Raw genomic sequence first — 14849 nt, forward strand, 5'->3', positions numbered from 1 at the left:
CACGTGTCCTATCCACTTGTTACCTCAAGCAGCCCATATTGCCACCACCACCCTCCTACAACTGTTGTTTGGTTATCGGGTCTGCCTTGCGAGTCGTAGTGCATGCTAGTGCTGTTTATATCGTGTTACCGTTACCGCTATCTTATCGGGTTATCAGTTGGGAATCCTGACACATGGCTTATGGCTATATCTATTGAGGGTATCATGGTTACTTGTTAATAGTTGCTTAGCGGAGGCATCGGTGGGTTAGCTGATCGTTTTATGACGGCTCACTTGTGTTTCTTTAAAACCTAGGACCCCGAGTTCTTGTTATCTGTTCCGAGACTGAGCGCTCTAACCACACGTGGGTATGCCTATGGGTCTCCCCTCGACCACTGCCAGAATCTGCAGCTTTGTCCAGTGGCCACAACTAGTTTCGTAATGTTTTACCATTTGTTATTGCGTGCATGCCAGCCTGTTACTTCTTTATCTTTGGGACGCCCCTGGGTGCCTTGTATCCCTTGTTTCTGGTAGGCACGTATAGGTGCGGCACGTGCGTTTATCGCATGCTGAAGCGGGTCATTCGCCCCAGTGTGTGTTTTGACCCTCTGAAGCCGTCCTCGCAACAGCTAGGTCCGCTTCGGAGATTCGGCCGGACTTCGATTCGGGTTCAACTTGGTTAGGTGGCTTCCTGAACATTGTTGTGGTGAAGGTTGTGAGAATCGTGATATCTTTCCCTCGCCAGGTTGGACTGATCGTGCGTGTGGGCACATTTGGGCACCCCTGCAGGGTTACATCTTATCGATAAGCCGTGTCCGCGGTTATGGATGACTTGGAGCTGTATGACTCGACCATAGACAGCTTACACTTGTTATCTCAATAATAATAACTTGCGTAGTAAGTTAGTACACCTCTAATAATAAATGGTTAAAACTTGTCAACCGTGTGAGTGCCCTTGCAAGTACTTCCTTTGCGAAGGGGGGAACGCATCGGCTGGGTTATGTTTGCAGAGTATAGAACTGTTAGCACGCTCTCTTATCTATTCTAGCACCTGTAAGTTGTGAGTGTCTCTATAGGTTTTTAGTGCTTGCGCGCTGCCGCTTAACCCCACCATATTGCCTATGACGTTCCTCTTGCGTCCTCTAAGTTCCCTGCATGCCTCAAGTACAAAGGACGAATGGTTGACGAATGCTTATACGTCTTGAAGTCTTGTTAAGTACGAACCTGTACTTATTGCTGCTTTGGGACATAACCGGGCAGGTATGAAGATCGGTACGATGAAAAACGACGCTAGCGAGGTTACCCTTCCGTCTTGGCCTGGGCAGGGTTATGGACGCTATCATTTATCTTCAGGACTCTTAGTCCAATTTGTATTTTGTCCATACTCGGACATATTTGATCTTCTGTATGATTTGGATCTTATGTTGTATATTCGTATCTTGACTCGTTGGAGTCGTTATTGTAATATATCTGTTTCTTGTGGGCTCTATTGTAATTCTGTTGTAATGTTACCGCTCGTGTTAATTCCTCCGGCATCACGTGTGTGATCCGTCGCGCACGTTGTGTCGGAGGGTGTCTCAGAATCGATATCGTGTGAATTTCGGCGGATTCGCTGGGATCCTCATGGTACCGGTTTTGGGATGTCACATGGCCTCACTGACTCCATCCCTGAATGTTAATATTTGTTTCGACCAATCATGTATGAGACATTTATTTATGCGATCCTAGTTGGCCTTCTTCGTTTATTTTGGTCTTTCTTCGAGATAGTGCCGATGATTAGAATGTTTGGTCACCGTACACTCTGGGGTGGCGTAAGTGAGCCTGGTAAGATGGCACAAATATCAAACTCTTGTGCATCGGACTTGGCCTCACTTACGTCATCTCTGAATATTAATATTTTTTTTGACCAACAATGTATGAGGCATTTATTTATTCGATCCTAGTTGGCTCTTATTTGTGTTGACCTTCGTCGTTTATTTTGGTCTTTCTTCCATTTTAGTCACTACACACTCGGGGGCGGTGCAAGCGAGCCTGTCGGGAGAGAGGAGGGAGCAAAGGAGGAACCGGATGAAGACCACTTTCATCGCGATGATGCTCGTAGTGACTCTCATCTATTTGTGTCTCGAGATGATGAACTTTGTATGAATTAAGACTTGTATGTAAAAATTTGTATGAATCGAGACTATATGTGTATCTCGATTAGGTTCTAAGTAATGTGATGATGATGTTTATATTATATCTGTGTAATATACGTGCTATTTGTATTATATATGTATACTGGTGTATATAACCTGTGTAATATCTGTATATTGCTGTATATAACATGTATGTGTATAGCAAGCAGTACAAAATCGTGTATACAGGTAACTAATTCTGTGGCACACCTAAAACTAATTCTATGGCGCACCTAATTCTGTGGCGCACCGAGAAAATAGTGCACCACAGAAAGTTAATATTCTGTGGCGCATGGGCTGATGCGCCACAGAAATCCAATTTTTGTGGCGAGGATTATGTGGCGCACCACGCGTGCGCCACAGAATAAGTATTTAGGTGCGCCACAGATGATCATTTCCCTACTAGTGGGTGTTGGGGATCAACCCACTATAGGAACCAGCATGCACCACCCTAGTCATGGCGGCCGCACACCAAGAACCCGTGGCCCAGTGTCATCTGCCCAGTTCTTGTCGTACGTCGCATGCCGACATGCGACGTACGACGGGCATGTGAACACGGTCACGGCGGACCATCGGGTGGTCGTATTCCCATGCTAGGCGAAGTCTACGATATGCTCACATACTCCTTAAACGTTTAACTTGAAATATTTAACAACAAAAGGACATGTGAGAGATAGATTGATAAATCCCCAATTTTCTTGAAAACATCAAGAATTGTTTAAAAAAAAAATTGAAATTTGTCGATTAGATCGAAGGTAAGACCAAGCCTTAGATCCTCGTCCGTTTCCCGCCGCCACATGTGCCTCCTCGCGCTGGAGCTTTCGTAGAGAGAGAGAGAGAGAGAGAGAGAGGGGTTGGATAAAGTATGAATGGAAGGCGTGGGAGAGAGAGTACGGTCGTGGGGAAGAGGGGACTTTGTATGGCTCGGTTTCGAGTGGGGCTCACGCGTCAGTGAGACAAGATAGACTAGTCAACGATGCTATGTTTATCCGGCGGAATACTGTCAGTGAGACAAGCTAGACTAGTCAACGTCGCTTTGTTTACCTAGCAACATAATTACTACTATATCTCGTATAGCAACGCATATACGAACGCTGATGGTGCCTACCAGCTAACGCGGTAGAATTATCCGCCACGATGTAACCTGCGGGGACATGATCATATCCACTACCCTTGCTAGTCGCCGGTAAAGGAGTCTATGTCAGGTAAAAAAAATTGTAGACTACTACTCTTGTGCGTCCAAAAAAAGAGTCGGGTATAAATGTATTTTTGTAGTGCACGTATGTCGTGAGGAAAGTCACATATCTTCTTTAGTTATGTACTAATGTTACCTTCTCGAAGACTATTACAATTGATTATCAATATTCTATTTGAAAGGATAAAGTTGGCAATTTGTTATGTTCATACTCATAGTGTTTTACAAAAATAGAGCTATTTGGATTTCCAAGCCTATTACGATAACTCAACTTGGTTGAAACCAACAAGTTCAAACTTGATTAATAGGTGTTGTTGGAGATCATTGGAGACTTGTCTACCATTCTACCTCATGAAGAATCGAGTGACCTTCTTGATCAAGCCAAGTCATATGGATTATCACGCTTCTATCCTATATTTGATGTATCTCATTGCGGTAACTTGTACCATTTAAAGTTATTTTCCCATTTGCAAATTTTGGTTTTTGACCCTATAATGCATATATGCGTATTTGATATGCTTCCAACTTGCTTATCTTTGAGCAATCAAGCATGTGTATGTTGTCTTGCAAATCATGCAGGTGTGTGTTTTGCTTTGAGCCTCTATTGCATCTTGGTTGTACATTAGTTAGTCTTTCGAGAGATCAATGTATCATCCTATTTTAGGAGTGATATGAGTTAGAAAGTTCACAATCATAATAAAATCAAATTATAGAATGACCATTAATTATTTGTACTTGGATATTCTTTGCCTCTTGCTGAAAAGAAATGGATTATCACATTATAGGGCGATAATTAATAGGCTATATGCATATCACAAGCCTACAAGATTTGAACAATTGAGGTATTGTCACATAGAACTGAAACTGGAAATTCTCTTGTTCTGATGTGGCATGTTAGTTTAAACAATTTTCAATTTGCTTAAATACTTTTATTGGTCATATGTCGAATTTTGTTTGCGAGAGATTTTCTTAGTGTGGTTTTCCTTAAATGCATACTTCTATATCTTATTTAGAAAACTGTTTTCTTCAAGTTATTTTAATCATTTATTTACATGATTGCTTGAGTAAGTGGATCTATCAAGAATCTTTATCTAAGCATGGTGCTTAGTTCTTATCTTTCATCATATATTTTTGTATTGTGAAGATGGTCCTGGATATCGTTGCAATTTACCATTAGAAAATAACTCAAATACTTCTTGATTTGGCAATTGTTATTCTTTTATGAGGTAGAATTTATTGATCGTCTTTACCCTAGGTATTCCAAGGAATTTATTCAACACCCGGTCTCTTCCTTGTCTTCTTGAGAATCCTTTTGATTTACTTCGTCATCTTTTGATCCCTATCGTCCATCTAACAACCTTTTATTCAAGTGCTAGCACTCATAACCATCTTCCACCCTTGTTTTTCTCCTCATTTAAGAGAGACATTGTCTCCACTCCTCTCCTTGCTTGCCTCCTTCCGTTTCTTCTTGATCCATCGCCGTTCTTCTGGCCCCAATTCAACAATCGAGCCAATGGCCATGCCCGTCAGCACATGTAAGGAAAACATAAACGCCATAATTCCTCCATAACGCTCAAATATACTTATTCCTCGTAGTATGCGCCTACATGTTGGTCATGTGAGTTAGCCCCTTGAAGCTTTTTACAAAAAAAAAAAAGAAAGAGAGAGAGAGCACAATCATGTTTGAGAAGACACTAGTGGAAAACAGGCCTTTTGATCCGGGTGGTTAGGGCCTTTTGTCGCGGGCGGCCAGCCGCGACAAGCAAGGCGCGATAAAAGGGTGGCCTTTTATCCCGGGTCACTTACGACCCGCGACATAAGGTCCACCACGTGGCAGCCGCGGGGCGCGCAGGGCACAGGCCCTTTTGTCGCGGGCGGTATTACCACCCGCGACAAAAGGCCCTCTACGTGGCGCGCGCACAACGCTTCTGCTTTAGGGTTTGAGGGGTGCAGCACCCCTCCCCCCCGCCACCGACCGCCTGTTATTTCATTTTTTTCGTCCGAAAATAAAAGTTGCATATATTTGTACGCTACTAGAAGTTGTACACATTCATTCATTATATATATATATAGATCGATCAAACAAATATTGGAAGCAGAAGTCGATTCCCCTTACACATATTCGTAGGTTCCCTACATATATACATGGAGCTCACGATCGACAAACGGTACTAACGACCGTCTATTTGGAGGTAGAACAACTATCTGGACTAAACAAGCCTTTGTTGTTTATGACTTCTCTAACCAAAAGTCCCGCCAGTTCCTCCGCGATTCCTAGTGCGTGTTCCTTTGGTTGGAGTCTGTCCCGCATGAAGTCGACCTATATACGAAAATGAGATGAGTATGACTATATCAGTCTTGATAACGAAATATTGATGATAATAAATAAAGTTGTGAATGTTATTGCTTACGTCGAATTTATTTCTGTTCTGCTTCTCAGTGGTTAACATGCGAATGGACTCGCAAACGTAGTATCCACATAGATTCGTCCCTTGTGGCTGCTGGGGGCACGGTACAGGATTATATGTTAGCTTCTTTGCAAAGGTAATCTCCTTATGAACATTCTTCAAAGCTTGCCAAGCCCTGCCATGCAAAAGAATGATTGAATGAGTGGATAATTAATTGATATCTCACGAAAGATAAAGTGCGGCGATGAAGGAAATTACACTTGGAGCAACTTCTACAAGTCCTGGAACCCGTCCAGGCCTCTACTCAGTGGGTCTTTTACTTCAACTATTCCCTTATCAGGTTGAATGTCTAGTAGAATCCAGTGGAAGCTGCACATGTTATGCATATACGTCAGGAATTACACTTAACATCGAGTAAGAAAAATTGAATGTGCATATATAAAAGATCATTAAGACTCTCACTCGTAGTTGTAAGGAAACAATATTGAATCACAGAAATATTGCTGCCCCAAAAACCTTAGTAGGTTTCCCCCCGTTTCTTCGCGTTTATGCTTCACCGTTTCAACATGTATTTTATCTGGGTCAACAAACCCAACATTGATAATATTATTACTTTTGCACTCACTGATCTTCAGTCTGCAAAAGAGAACCCATAAGATATAATGAGTATATATATGCAATGAAAACGAACATGAACTGAATGAAAATGAACTTATATGTAGTTAACAACTTACAAGCAATAGCAACTCATGAGAGATTTGTCGAGGGCTTCTAGATTGAATAACTGCCAGAGTTCATTTATCTCAATATGGATCTCCTCCTTTCGGTAGTAATATTCCCATGGTATACTCGCCACGATGTACATTTTTTTCTCCTTGCATGCATCAAGGTACCACTGATGCAAATTCCGCATATGTGTTGGCAGTTTATGCAGCTGCTCTCTGCTGACCAAGTCGGCCCCGTAGACAAATTTAGGAGCTATATCAGCAGTGGGTAGTGCAGCATCTGCGGCACCAAACAATTCGTCCACGGTAACTCCACATTGAGCCGCTAGAGTTGCAGCTTCTTCCATATTGACACCACCACCATGTTCCTCGTACACCTTGGGAACATTAAACACTTTGAGTGCTGGGATCGATTGTTTGGGCTGAGCACCGAGGAGGGGAACTTCCTTTCTCTTTTTGCCTTTTGTCGTTTGCTTGGCCTTGAGGGGTGCACTTGTTGAACTTGACCTTTTCTCATCTGCACTTCTAGCTGATGATTTGCTCGTGCCAGCAGTGTCCTTCTCCTTAGCCTTTTCATCCTTCTTTTGGTCAATTACCTTCGCAAGAGTGCGTGTATAGTCATCCTTCTTCTCGTGTAACTCATACTGCGATGGTGCGAGGGAGAGGGGTGTCGGCGCGTGTTTGCGAGCGGGAGAGGGCGCGTGTTTGCGAGAGGGGGAGGGTGTCGGCGACTGGTTTTTGCGAGGGGGGAGGGAGTCGACGTCAGTTGTTTGCGAGAGGGGTCTCGGCGGGTGTTTGCGAGAGGGGTGTGTTTGCGAGAGGGGTGTGTCGGCGGGTGTTTGCGAGAGGGGTGTGTCGGCGGCGGTTACGACAAAATTTAAACTACAAATTTGAACTAAGTAATTACATTTAACAAAAATAAACTAACTAATTACAACAAAATACTTACAAAATTTAAACTACAAATTTGAACTAACTAATTACAACAAAAATAAACTAACTAATTACAACAAAATACTTACAAAAATGAACTAACTAATTACATACTAAAATGTCTATATACAAAAATGAACTAACTAATTACATACTAATTATCTAACTAATAACTAATTACTAAAATGCCTATATACAAAAATAAACTAACTAATAACTAATTACAAAAATGAACTAACTAATTATACTAATTATATAACTAAGAAAAAAAAAATTAAAAAAAAAGAGGGCCGGCCGGGCGCTGCGCGGCGCTGCGCACATGGCGGCCGGTTTGTACCTCGCGGATCGAGGGGCGCGCGGCGGCGGGGGCCAAGACGGGCACAGTGGCGGCGGCGGGCGGCGGCACGGCGGGCAATCGACGGCGCGCGCACGGCGGCAATCGACGGCGGCAGGGAGCGCGCGCGCAGAGGAGCTTCGAGGAGGCCTACGGCGGCGACGGCGCAGCGAGAGAGATCGACGGCGGCGGCGCAGCAGATCGACGGCGGCGACGGCGGCGATGGCGGCACGGCGATCCGGCAGCTGGCGGCGTGATTTGGCTAAGTGCTGGCCTCCGAGTCGCGGGTGGGGGCTCGCCCGCGGCGGTAGGTATTTATACCTACCCCCTTTTGTCGCGGTGGGGGCTTGACCCGCGACAAAGACCCCCTTTGTCGCGGGTCAAGCCCCCACCCGCGACAAAAGGGGTCTTTATCGCGGGCCGTGGCTCGACCCGCGACAAAAGGGGGTGGGAGGGGAGGCGGCCGATCCGCGTGAAGCGCATCCAACGGCTCCGGCCGTTTGAATCCAACGGCCTGGAGCCGTTGGACGCGGATCAGGCCTGGACCGTTTTTGTTTTTCTGTTTTTTCTGTTTTTTGTTTTTCTGTTTTTTTCTGTTTTTTGTTTTTCTGTTTTTTTTAATAAAAACTATTATTTCAATAACTTTTAAATGGTAACTCAAAAAGAAAAGTGTTATATATGAAAATTGATCAGAAAAATCCAATGAACATGAATATTACATCCATAGAACTATTTGCATCTCGCATATATAAATGCTGACACGTGCCTCGCCCGCCGACGCCGGCGTGCGACGTGTAGCCACCGCCGACACGTGGCTCACCCCGCCGACGCCGGCGTGCGACGTTTAGCCACCGCTGACACGTGCCTCGCCCGCCGACGCCGGCGTGCGACGTGTAGCCACCGCTGACACGTGCCTCACCCCGCCGACGCGGCGTGCGACGTGTAGCCACCGCCGACACGTGCCATGCCCGCGTGCGCTATATAGAGCGACGAGTGCGGGCGCAACCACACGTCGCCACCACCTCCGCTCATTCATCTCCGGGATGCCTCCATGTCGTCGAGGGCGTCCGGTTTCCGTGGCGTTCGAGTGCATCCGAGCGGTAGGTTCACCGCCGAGATACGCGCCGGTGGCTTCCGCCTCACCTCGGCACGTACAACACGCCGGAAGAGGCGGCGCGCGCTACGACAGCGGCGGCGTGGCGCTTTCGGCGGCCAGGGCACGACATGAACTTCCCGGATGTTGAATCGCTAGAGGAGGCGGAGTTCCTCGCGCCACCGCCGTGCCTCGTCACCGACGAGGACCGTCACCGGCATCGCCAGGTGCAGCGCAGGATCGCCATCGCCGAGCGCGACGAGCAGTTGATGCGCCAGTGGAGGGCGCGGTCCCCCGACGCGTTCTTTGCTAACCTTAGGGCACAACGCAGGTCCAACAGGCGCCACCGTCGGGCCGTCGCCGCCTTCGAGCTCGAGAACTCGAATACAACTTGGACCGAAAACGACCCTCGGTGGGATGACCTTTGGACGGAGACAACCTCCGACGACGAGTAGAGACTAGACTAGTAATTTATCTATTTTATTGTAATTTCAATAAAGTCGTTGTCGGTTCTATTAGTTTAAATTTAGTTTATAAAGTCGTTGTCGGTTGTTTTTGTTCAATAAAGTGGTTGACACGAAATTTATTACGATTGAACTGAAATTAAAGTACAGAGCTCAACTGAAAAATAAGATACATGGCCAGATTCGAATGTTGGAGCCATTCAATCATAGTCGTGCCTAGTCCTATACACGTCGCCACTGTAGTCATCAAAGTCGCCGACGTCATCGTCGCTAGCATCGGGGTCGCGGTTGTCGAACCTCGGCGGATGACCACGCGTGGGCTGGGATTGAGGGTAGCGCAGGCGGGAGCTCGAAATAGTAGTGGTTCGTGATGGCCATCTCGCGTGGCACACCTACAGGGATAGGAGGGACCGGTACGCCTCCGACGCTCAGCAACCAGCCGGTCGGGACGCGGTAGCCGGGCGGGCAGGGGTAGTTCGAGGCGCAAAGCGCCTCCGCCTCCCGGGGTGTTAGACATACGATGGAAGCCATGGGAGAGAGTGATGAGGTTTGCAGATATGAGAGTCCAAGCCTACATATATATAGTGGAAAAATGGCGGGAATGCGGGAAGAAAATAGGCGGGAACGAAGTGGCGCGCGAAACTTTCATCCCGGGTGGAGGCTCAAACCGCGACAAAAGACTGGGGGAGGCTTATCTAGGAGGGCCTTTTGTCACGGTTGGTGGCTGCAACCGCGACTAAAGATGTCGGCAGGATAATAAGGATGTGTCGGTAACCTTTTGTCACGGTTGGTGGCTGCAACCGCGACTAAAGCTGTCGGCAGGATAAGGATGTGTCGGTAACCTTTTGTCACGGTTGGTGGCTGCAACCGCGACTAAAGGTGTCGGCAGGATAAGGACGCGTGGGTGAACGCACTGCTCGATGAGATAAAGCATGTAGCGCACGACGGCAAGATTGTTGGGATCCACTGTTATCATACCGTACTTATCGTCAATATGTATAGCGCTGAGCTTCACCCATTTGCACCGAAACAAAGGGACCTTAAAAGTGGGACCATAGTCAAGTTCCCATATCTCCTCTATGTATCCATAATATGTGGTGGTCTGCCCATTCTCGTCTGTTGCATCAAAGCGGACACCGCTGTTTTGGTTGGTGCTCTTTTTATCTTGGTCGATCGTGTAAAATGTATTCCCATTTATCTCGTACCCTTGGAATGTACATATGTTTGAAGATGGTAACCTGGCCAACAAGTACAGCTGCTCCACCGCAGATGGGTCATTAATGAGATGTCTTTGCAACCAACTGCCGAAGGTATTCATGTGTTGACGTGTAATCAAGGACTCGGGCTGGCCCGGGTTTATTTCTCGTAAAACATTCTTATGTTTCTCGATGTACGGAGCCACCAAGCTGGAATTGTATAGAACTGTGTAGTGCGCTTGATTGAAAGAAATCTTGTCCCTCCACACCGTTGCTTTCCTTCCTAGTGTGCCTTTTCCAGTCAGCCTCCCCTCATACCGAGATTCAGGAACACCAATCGGCTTAAGGTCAGGAAGAAAGTCAACACAAAACTCAATGACCTCCTCAGTTCCGTAGCCCTTTGAGATACTTCCTTCCGGCCTAGCTCGGTTATGAACATATTTCTTTAAGACTCCCATGAACCTCTCGAAGGGGAACATATTGTGTAGAAATACAGGACCGAGAATTCTAATCTCTTCAACTAGGTGAACGAGGAGGTGCGTCATAATATTGAAGAAGGATGGTGGGAACAACAACTCGAAGCTAACAAGACATTGGACCACATCTTCACCGTAATCTCGACAAAGTTTCGGATCCATTACCTTCCGAGAAATTGCGTTCAGGAATGCACATATCTTCACAATGGCTAGTCGAACATTTTCTGGTAGAAGTCCCCTCAATGCAATCGGAAGCAATTGTGTCATAAGCACGTGATACCATGGGACTTCAGGTTCTGGAATTTTTTCTCCTTCATATTTACTATCCCCTTTATATTCAACGAGAAACCAGACGGAACCTTGATACTGAATAGGGCTTCAAAAAAGATCTCCTTCTCTTGTTTGGTAAGAGCGTAGGCGCGGCCCTACAACCGCCTGGATGATTGCCGTTTCGTCCTTTATGAAGTTCTGGTCCTCCCGTGCTTCTGGTGTATCTTTTGTCTTTCCATACACGCCGTAAAACCTAGAATATTCACACAAAGATTCTTGGTCGGGTGCATCACGTCGATTGCAGAGCGGACTTCCAGGACTTTCCAATATTCTAGCTCCCGGAAAATAGATTTCTTCTTCCACATGGGCGCGTGTCCGTCATCGTCTTTCGGAACAGTCGACTGCCCGGACCCTTTCCAAAGATAACATTTAAATCCTTGACCATGTCAAATATATCAGCACCACTACGGGGGACAGGCTTCGGACGGCGGTCTGCCTCGCCATCGAAATGCTTGCCTTTTTTCCTTAAGGGATGCTTGCGCGGAAGGAAACGACGATTGAACGGGTACACAACTTTTCTGTTTTTTCCCAAATATTTACTTTCAGTCTCATCTAAACAGTGTGTGCATGCATTGTATCCTTTGTTAAATGCACATCACGAAATGTTACTGAGAGCAGGCCAATCATTGATGGTTACGAATAGCAACGCTCGTAGGTCAAATTCTTGCCCCGTGTGCTCATCCCACACACGTACACCTGGTTTGGCCCACAACTCCAAAAGTTCATCGACTAATGGCCTTAGGTACACATCAATGTCGTTGCCCGGTTGCTTTGGGCCTTGGATAAGCACTGGCATCATAATGAACTTCCGCTTCATGCACAACCAAGGAGGAAGGTTGTAGATACATAGAGTCACGGGCCAGGTGCTGTGACTGCAGCTCTGCTCCCCAAAAGGATTCATGCCATCTGTACTTAGACCAAACTATAAGTTCCTTGCCTCACCTGCAAAATCCGGAAACTCTCTCCCGATGTTTCTCCACTGCCGACCATCAGCGGGGTGCCTCAACATCGCGTCTTTCTTACGTTCTTCCATGTGCCATCGCAACAACTTGGCATGCTCTTTGTTTCTGAACAAACGTTTCAACCGTGGTATTATTGGAGCATACCACATCACCTTCGCAGGAACCCTCTTCCTGGGTGGCTCGCCCTCAACATCACCAGGGTCATCTTTTCTGATCTTATACCGCAATGCACCACATATCGGGCATTTATTCAAATTCTCGTACTTCTCACCGTGGTAGAGGATACAGTCATTAATGCATGCATGTATCTTCTGCACATCTAATCCTAGAGGGCAGACAAGCTTCTTTGCTTCATATGTACTGACGGGCAATTCATTATTTCTTGGAAACAGCTTCTTTAATATTATCATCAATTTCTCAAATCCCGAGTCAGTCACACCGACCTCTGCCTTCCATTTCAGCAATTCCAATATGCTACCCAGCTTTCTATGCCCATCTTCACAACCTGGGTACAACAATTTGTGGTGGTCCTCTAACATCTTGTCGAACTGCAACCTCTCCTTATCCGTGTCACAGTCTCTTCTTGCATCAGAAATGGCCCGACGAAGATCATCATCAACAGGATCATCTGATGCCTGTTCTTCACCTCCTTCTTCTTCATTGTCGTCCATTGCGGTATCAAAGCATTCAGAGAACATAGATCGATAATACTTCTCATCATTATCTTCTTCCTCATCGCCGTCTTCCATCATAACCCCTTCTTCTCCGTGCTTGGTCCAAACATTATAACTGGACATGAACCCAAACCGAAGCAGGTGGCTCTTAATATCTCTTGAGCAAGAGTAATCCTTCTCGTTCTTACATTTTAGACATGGACAGCACATAAAACCTTGCTTCGACTTGTTGGCCTCGGCCACAAGCAGGAAAGAATTCACGCCCTCTCTGAAAGCGGGAGCACATCGGTTACCGTACATCCATGGATGACTCATCTGCATCATAAGCACAATTATATATGTATCAGATGCAATCACCTTGCTAAAATTAATATTGTACGGACTATGCATATATATATAGTCGAGAAAATAGTTGCTAACCTTTTTGGATCAAAAAGAGGAGAAATCTTATCAAATAAAACCAAGTGGCATCCCTCTCACAAGCATTCCATCAAACACCTCTTGTGCACATGTAGAAAAAATGAGCTAGCATACACCTCCACCTTCACCACCAAGGAAAAAATGAGGTGGGGGGGTGGCTGGCTGCTTCTATATATATATATAGGGGGGGACATTTTGTCGCGGGCCGTATTACGACCCGCGACAAAAAGGGTGGCCACGTCGCTCCTACCCCATTTTTAGCGGGTCGTAATACGGCCCGCGACAAAAGGCCGCGACAAAAGCCTCCGCGCGCTCCACATGGTTTCGGGGCGACGTGGCCAGGCCATTTGTCGCGGGTGCAGGCGCGCCCGCGACAAAAGGCTCCCACGGAAGCCCTGTTTTCCACTAGTGAGATGATCATACATACCACGTCCTATCATTGGATCTAGGCTCAATTTGAGCTGCAAGCTCCCGGCGCAGCTGAGCAACTTCTTGGCCTGCCGTGCCTGGAATGTTGTACATTGTTTCCGCCTCCGATGTCAGATCGTACAGCTGCTCCCTCCTGTTACGGATTTCCTTCAAGAGTCTTTCCTGTCCGTCAGCTTCGAGACCCTGTTTTGCAGGAGCCAACATGAGTTGCTATGACAATGAACCGGAAAACCAGGATACTAGTGAAATCACGGTAGCTGGTCCACGGCTTAACGAATTTACAGATAGGGTTTTCCTCTAATGGATTTATAAGCTGAACTCAATATTGAGACGTGCTAGGTGTTTGGAAGTTAGATATCTACTAGCTATTTGAAAATAATAATTGAATCCAATTTGAGATGTGGCAGCTGTTTGACAAAATTGAATTCAAATTAGACAGGTGCTAGCTGTTTAACTAATCATGTAGTGGATAATCGAGCGAGTCTTTTAGCACATTACAACTGGCACAAAAATATGAACTTTGGTGACCCAGCGCACCTTGGCGGCCGCCGTATTGCTGTTTGCAGCAGCCGCGGAGGACGTGGTCGACCTTGCCCGGTTGACCTGAAAGAGCCTCGGGAAGATCCGGCGCTGCGCCTCTCCGACGGCCACGACCGGCATCTGGCCGCCACCACTGACGAGCCTCCTCGCCGCGACTCGAAGCGCCACCATCAAATCGTCGCCTGCTAGTCGGCTTGCGAATCGGCGAATACTAATCCTTCCCCACACTTGGCTTGCGAATCGCGTGAGAACTATGGTGCATGGTGGATTCTGGGGAGCTCGCATGTGATTCTTTAATATGCTAGGGTTCCTCGCTCGCCTCTCCTACTCTCCCTCTCCTTATCCAACGAAATGTGCGCCGCCCGCGAGCAGGCCTGGCCCAAACATCACGCCTTTTCTGATTGCAAGACAGGCAAGAAGGACATAGGGTTTACCTAGGGTTTGGGCGACTGCGGCGGCGAAACCCGCCGGAGTAAAACCAGACCCGATCGGGACGCCGGCGATCTCTCTCCCCTTT

At 46.6% G+C, this 14849-nt stretch overlaps 1 protein-coding gene across 1 annotated transcript; it reads right to left on the reverse strand.

Moving 5' to 3' along the window:
- Nucleotides 1–4549: 4549 nt before the first annotated feature.
- Nucleotides 4550–14561, reverse strand: LOC127293856 (uncharacterized). The gene is made up of 3 exons (XM_051323543.2): nt 14330–14561; nt 13791–13975; nt 4550–4951 (listed from the first exon to the last, which is right to left on the reverse strand). The coding sequence occupies exons 1-3, from the start codon at nt 14501–14503 to the stop codon at nt 4759–4761; spliced, it is 552 nt and encodes a 183-aa protein (XP_051179503.1). The 5' UTR covers nt 14504–14561; the 3' UTR covers nt 4550–4758.
- Nucleotides 14562–14849: the final 288 nt, after the last annotated feature.

This window comes from Lolium perenne, chromosome 4 (genome assembly GCF_019359855.2).
Source record: "Lolium perenne isolate Kyuss_39 chromosome 4, Kyuss_2.0, whole genome shotgun sequence".
NCBI lineage: Eukaryota > Viridiplantae > Streptophyta > Magnoliopsida > Poales > Poaceae > Lolium > Lolium perenne.

Coding starts and splice junctions, on each gene's coding strand:
- LOC127293856 (XM_051323543.2), bottom strand. CDS start 14,503: ATGGTGGCGCTTCGAGTCGCGGCGAGGAGGCTCGTCAGTGGTGGCGGC. Junction 13,976..14,329: donor GCAATACGGCGGCCGCCAAG/GTGCGCTGGGTC, acceptor CCTGCAAAACAG/GGTCTCGAAGCTGACGGACA. Junction 4,952..13,790: donor AGATCCAATGATAGGACGTG/GTATGTATGATC, acceptor ACCAACATGTAG/GCGCATACTACGAGGAATAA.